We start from the raw sequence: 7,049 nt of genomic DNA, 5'->3' as shown, positions 1-7,049 counted from the left end.
GTTGCTATGAGTTGGAACCAACTTGATGGTACCTAACAACAATAATGACTATAGTGACTACAGCGTAAATTTAAATAAATGATCTTAAAAAAAAAATGGTATTAAATGGTCTTCAATGCAGGCATATAGATATTATCCTATCACAGATAGCATTGTACTTCTTGATATTGTTGAAATGCTCTTTTTGATGATGAAATAGATGTCATTCCTCTTCAATCTGTCATTCCTGGTATAATATACCATATGATTCTCAGATTCAAAATTTCCAATAAAATTCTATTTCATCTCAGTAATACCTAGGATATCAGTCTTTATGCATTACATTTCATTTTTGATGTCTTCCAGTTTTCATAGATTCATACTTCGTACATTCCAAATACCATTATTAATGAATGTTCCAGCTCTGTCTTCTCGTTTAGAATTGTGCCCCATTCAGCAAATGAAGGTCCCCAAAGTTTTGTTCCAGTCACATCATCAAAGGTCAGCTCTACTTTTAGGAGATAGCTCTTCCCCAGTCATATTTTGAGTCCCTTCCAACTTGTGGGGCCCATCTTCTGGCACTATATCAGCTAGTATTGAGATAACATTTTTAATGGCGAGCCCTTGAGAGGTGATCCGCCTCTTCCTCCTTCCTACTCTGACTTAGTCTGAAACACTATCCCCCATGGGGCATCCTCCTGGCATTTAAAATATCAGTGGCTTAGCTTCCTGAATCACAGCAACACACAAACTACCACAGTGCAACACTGACAAACTAGTGGTGAAGTTTTGATATGGGATTTGATATTTTTATCCTATGGTTTGTGAATTACTTGGTTTTCGGTAGTTTCTAGTACAACTTTCAAGATCTTGGTAATAACTTTCAGTTTATAGTTTTATTAACACAGTATCTAAGTTCTGGTGTGGCACGGTAGCACTGGACTGTTAATCACAAGTTAAGCAATTCAAAGCCAATAGTTGCTCCTCAGAAACTGTACAGGGTGGCTATGAGTCTGAACTGACTTGACTGCGTTTAACAACAACAACACAGTATTACAGTTGTTGTTGTTGTTGTCAGGTGCCATCGAGTCGGAACCGACTCATAGCGACCCCATGCACAGCAGAACGAAACAATATCTGATCCTGGGCCAAGCTCACTGCCGCTGCCACACTTGAGTCCATCAATGATGCCACCTGGCTGATCCATCTCGTTAGGGGTCTTCCTCTTTTTCTCTGACCCTCCACCTTACCCAGCATGACATCCTTCTCCAGTGACTGTTTCCTCCTGACAATATGTCCAAAGTATGAGAGACTAAGTTTAGCCATCCTGGCCTCCAAGGAGCATTCTGGCTGCACTTCTTCCAAAACAGATCTATTGGTTCTTTTGGCAGCCTGTGGCACTTTCAGTATTCTCCTCCAACACTACAACTCAAAGGCATCAATTCTTCTACGATCTTCCTTATTCACATTATTACAGTATTAGGCAGTAAACTTCACTGTATGCATGATCATAGAATACTCATATTCTCCTTGCCCAAGCTTTTTTTTTTTTTCCCCCTTAGTGGAGGGGCAAGAAGAACTTGCATAAGTTTTAAGTAATATCTTATAAGATCTTATAAATCAATCTAAATTTTTTGCCACTGATATGAAGAAAATGTCAAGCTCAGGTAAAATGTATTGCTGTCTCCCAGGGCAAACACTGTGGGGTTTTATATCCTTCTTTCCTAACTTTCATTGTTAAATTGTCTGAACTCTAAATGAGTTTAAGTGATAAAACAAGCTACCAAAAAGAAGTTTGATCACCCTAATATAAAGAAACATCTTCAAGATGAAAAACTGAGAACTAAATAGGAACATATGCTTTAGAAACCAGATCTTTTGTGACCTCTTCCACTTATGTCCTTTTATATTTCTTGGATATCATATACTGTCTAATGTTATTACAAAAGATACAAGGGGTCTTCTAAATTCATGGGAAATGTGTTATCTGAAAAATCTGTGCATTCATATCAATTTTTTACCAAAATAAACTTGTGCTAACTTGTTATAACATATCTGAACAGGATCTAGTGTGAGGCACTAAGGGTAAGACATCACTTTGAAAAGAACCTCAGTTAGAGCAATGTGAATTCTGCTAAAATTGGAGCAAGAACAAACGTCAAAATTATGGTGAAACTTGGGTTGGAGAATGGTGAAATCATTGATGCTTTAAAAAGTTTGAGCACAATGACCCAAAGCAATAAGTAATTTACAAATAGATAACTGGCTTTAAGGAGGGACAAGACAGTATTGAAGATGAAGCCCTTAGCAACAGATCATTCATATCAATTTGCCAGAAAGCAGTCTTGTTTGTGCCCTAATTGAAGAATACTCATGATTAACTAGCCAACATCATAGGCATCTCAACTGACTCACCTTACATAATTCTAACTAAAAAGTTTAAATTGAACAAACATTCTGCTCTATGGGTGCCAAACTATTGCTTCCAGATAAACTAAAAACATGAATAGAACTTTCAGTGGTAATTTTAAACAAATGGAGGCAAGATCCTTAAGCATTTCTTGGAAAAATTGTAAAGGGAGTTGAAATATGGCTTTATCAGTACAGTCCTGAAGACAAAGCACAATCAAAATAATGGCTTCCAAGAATGGAAAGTGGTCCAGTTTAAGCAAAAGTAGACCAATCGAGAGCAAAGGTCATCACAACAGTTTTTTGATATACTCAAAGCATTTCTAAAAGGCCAAAGAAAAATAACTTCTTCTGATTATGAGAGTGTTTTGAGAAAGTTGGGCAAAGCTTTCACAGAAAAACGCCCAGAAAAACGTCCAAGGAGATTTTCTTCACCACAACAATGCTTCTGATCATTCTTCTCATCAAATTTGAGCAATTTTGAAAGAGTTTCAAAAGGAGTAGGTTCCTTCTGACTTTTTGTTTTCCGATCTTAAAAAAAATCTTTAATGGGCATCCATTTTACTCCAGTTAATAATATGAAAAAGACAGCATTGACATGGTTGAATTCCCAGGACCTTCATGTCTTTAAGAGTGGATAGATTGTTGGTATTGTTGCTTATCGAAGTGTCTTGAACTTGATGGAGCTTATGTTGAGAAACACAATTTTAATAAAATAGTTATCCTTTGATTCTATTTGCTACAAACTTTTTTAAGTCCCCTCATAGAGTGAACTTTTTGTGTAATTAAGAGCAACATGCCTGTGATCATAGTGCAAAATACTTCTTTTCAGAGTTTTACGTGTATTCCTTAAACTGTAAATGAGAAAAAAAATTATGGTTTTGAATTATATTAATTCTGTGATTAAAATAATAATAGCTCCATTAAAATCTTAAAAACATAGTTTAAGGGAAGTTCACTGAGGATGGCCTAATCAATGTATTATGTTCATTTTGAAAAAGAAGTATTACATTTCTTTATTGCTACATTCTATGAATTCTAGACCATAATACTCAGTCACTCAATTCTATAGTACTTGAAATGAAATTCTCCTCTTAATACACATTTTAACATTTACTTCAGGGAAGACAAAATCCATATTTGTGGTCACACTGAAAAGTAGTTCATCTATTTATGATTGTACCACAAAGATGATATGATTTTTAATTATTTAAATTGGCATTATACCAGATTATTCTGGCTGTGAGTACTGGAAATCTTTAACTCAAATTGGCCAAAACTTAAGGAAATTGTCAAATTGCCAAAACTTAAGGAAAGTGTCCAGAGATATGGTAAACTCTGAGCCTTGTATTTCAGGGTTTCATCTACCATTCTGTGTTCTATTAGTTCTCCCCTACTATCTTCTCTGGACTCCTGATGTGGCACTGTAGAATCAGCACTGAAAATGTAAACCACAAGGTCGACGGTTCAAACCCACAAACTGCTCTTCAGAAACCCTATGCAGGGTCACTGTGACTCAGAACTTACTCGATGACATTAAACAACAATAACCTTCTCTAATATTTTGGCTTTATCTCTAAAATGATAACAAGATGGTGACAGTAGATGTAGGCATTTGTACTAGTTACGCAGGACTGCTATAACAAATTACCACAAACTTGATAGCTTCAAACAACAAATTTCTTGTCGCTCAGTTATGGAGGCTGGAAATATGAAATCAAGTTATTGTCCAGGCTGTTCTCCCTTTGAAGAATCCATTCTAGCTTTTGGTAGCTCCAAATGTTCCTGTGTATCACTCTACTCTCTGTTTCCAGTTTCCTTCTCTTCCTTTTTTCTTCTTTTGTACATGATCACCATGTGTCTGAACCCACTCGACAGCAAGTAACAACAACATCAATCTCAAATCACTCTTTACCTTTTCTTTTATAAGGACACCAGTCATTGGATTTAGAGCTTACCTGAATAATCCAGAATGATCCTGTCTTGAGATCCTTAACATCTGCAGAAACCCTTTCTTCAAATAAGTTAACTTTCACAGATTCCAGGGATTCGATGTGAACATATCTTATATGAATAAGGAAGACCATAGAAGAATTGATGCTTTTGAGTTATGGTGTTCGAGGAGAATATTGAAAGTGCCATGGGCTGCCAAAAGAACCAATAGATCCATTTGGGAGGAAGTGCAGCCAAAGTGCTCCTTGGAGGCCAAGATGGCCAAACTTTGTCTCTCATACTTCGGACATATTGTCAGGATGGACCAGTTGCTAGAGAAGGATATCATGTTTGATAAGGTGGAGGGTCAGAGAAAAAGAGGAAAACCCCCCAGGATTGGCCAAGTGGCAGCATCAGTGTACTCAAGCGTGGCAACAATAATGAGGTTGGCCCAGGATTGGGCAGTGTTAAGTTCTGCTATGCATAAGGTCACTATGTGTATAATCCAAACTTTGCCATTCCAATCACCAGTAATTATGAGTCGGTACCAACTCGATTACACCTAACATCTATCTTTTTATGGAGCCACCATTCAACCCACTACAGCATCCTATCTCAAATCATATTCTACAAAGGATCAAAGAGAATGTCTCTTCATGTGCCTCCTTAACAATCCTCTCTGCACTCCCAGTTGCCACCCTCTCAACTGACTTCCCATAATATCTCATTGGAGAGAATTGGGTCACAGGTCCACTCTTAAATCAGCCACCGACAAAGGGAATAGTATTGGAATGACCAACTTAGACTAATTATTTTGGGTAAAAATGAATGTTGGTGACATAACCACAACGTTCACAAGTATTATCAAATAATAATTTTAATAAACACTTCTAATGCCTGTTGTTGTTCAGCACTGTCAAGTCAGTTCTGATTTATAGCAACCCTATGCACAACAAAAAGAAATACTGTCCAGTGTTTCTCAGACCCTCCACCTGACCAAACATGATGTCCTTCTCCAGAGACCGGTCCCTCTTGACAATATGTCCAAAGTATGACATGTGCATGTATATAGTCATCTTTTATGTTGTTCAAAAAATATATATGCAATGAATAAATCATTTGTCTTGCAAAATTTAACATGTGATGTCAAACATCATTTCTGTCACCTAGGCCCAATTTTCCAAATACTGATTCTTCCTTTTTGTTTCTAACTTTTGCATTCCAATCATCAGTAATTTTCAATACATCTGATTGCATGTTTGGTAGAATTCTTCAATTTCATCATCATTGGCTTTAGTGGTTGGTGTGTAAAATTGAATAACTGCTAATAAGTGGTCTTCCTTGTGTTGCTGTGGTTAAATGCAGTCAAATCTGTTGCAACTCACAGCAACCCTGTATAGGGTTTTCAAGGCTTTAAAGCTTTGTGGGAACGAAAGTCTCATCTTTGTCCCATGAAGTGGCTGATGTGCTGGAACCGCCGACCTTGTGATTCACAGTCCAGTGCTTACCCTATTTTAGCCACTGCGCTCCTGGTCTTCCTTGTAAGCGTATGGATATTATCCTGTCACATTCAGCATTGTACTTCAGAATAGATCTTGAGATGCTCTTCTTTATGATGAATGTGATGCCATTCCTCTTGAATTTGTTGTAGTAAACCATTTGATTGTCAGATTCAAAGTGGTTAATACCAGTCCATTTCAGCTCACTAATGCCCAGGAGATCCATGCTTGTGCTTTTCATTTCATTTTTTATGACCTTTGATTTTCCTGTATTCATACTTACATTCCATGTTCTGATTATTAATGAATATTCACAGCTTCACCTCATTTTGATTTGTGCCCCATTAACAAATGAAGGTCCAGAGAGATTTGCTCCATTCACATCATCATGGTCCACTCTACTTTGGGGAGGCAGCTCTTCCCCAGTCATATTAAGTCTTCCTATTTGAGGGTCTCATCTTCTGGCACTATATCGAATAATGTTCTGCTACTATTCATAATGTTTTCATTTTCTGTTACTATATCTAATAGTGTTCCACTGCTGTTGATAAGGTTTTCAGTAGCTAAGTATTCAAAAGTAGTCCACCATTCCTTTTTCCTAGTCTGTCTTAGTCTGGAAGCTCCACTGAAACCTGTCCTTCAAGTGTGACCCTGCTGGTATTTAAAATGCCAGTAGCATAGCTCAGCTTCACAGTAAACATGCAAGCCATAGTACACAATAATCTGGCAAACTGACAGATGAGTGGTGTTTTGTAATGCCTACCCCCTCAGGATTGTGAAGAAGGTGTGTATAAACTCTTAGGTACAAGTTTGTGTATCTCAAATGAATCATAATAGTATCTGATCTGTCTCTTTCTCTTAGTGTGACATGGGAGCCAATGGGAGATGGGAAAAAAATCATTTCCTTAGCTGATAACCATATCCTGCTGTGGGATTTACAAGAAAGCTCAAGTCAAGCTGTGGTAAGTGCTAATACTTACAAGGTTTTTGTAAGGTTTTATGTTTCCTTTTAAAAAAATTAAACCTTTATCCTGAATTCAGAATATACATCTTTATACATAATTTTGATACTAATTATGAAAATCCTGAATCATCAGTCAAAGAATTGAGAGAAATCAGTCCTGGATTTAGGACTTAGGGCTGTGCAGATATTACACAGAGCTCTGATGACATAACTCCTAGGAGAAAGTTCAAAACCATATTCTTCTGTTTCAAGTATATAATTTTTTT

General features: G+C 37.0%; 1 protein-coding gene across 1 annotated transcript in view; it reads left to right on the top strand.

Annotated features, from left to right (window-relative positions):
* The window catches only part of TSSC1 (tumor suppressing subtransferable candidate 1), a 260,535-nt gene that overhangs the window by 218,027 nt on the left and 35,459 nt on the right, over positions 1-7,049 (top strand). Inside the window, exon 6 of the mRNA XM_006863996.1 lies at positions 6,682-6,781. Coding sequence (XP_006864058.1) covers positions 6,682-6,781 — 100 coding nt within the window. The remainder of the gene's footprint in view (positions 1-6,681; positions 6,782-7,049) is intronic.

Source organism: Chrysochloris asiatica, unplaced genomic scaffold (genome assembly GCF_000296735.1).
Source record: "Chrysochloris asiatica unplaced genomic scaffold, ChrAsi1.0 scaffold00058, whole genome shotgun sequence".
In the NCBI taxonomy this organism is placed as follows: Eukaryota; Metazoa; Chordata; class Mammalia; order Afrosoricida; family Chrysochloridae; genus Chrysochloris; species Chrysochloris asiatica.
The sequence above is the reverse complement of the archived record's forward strand: the minus strand, read 5'-3'. Positions and strand labels throughout refer to the sequence as shown.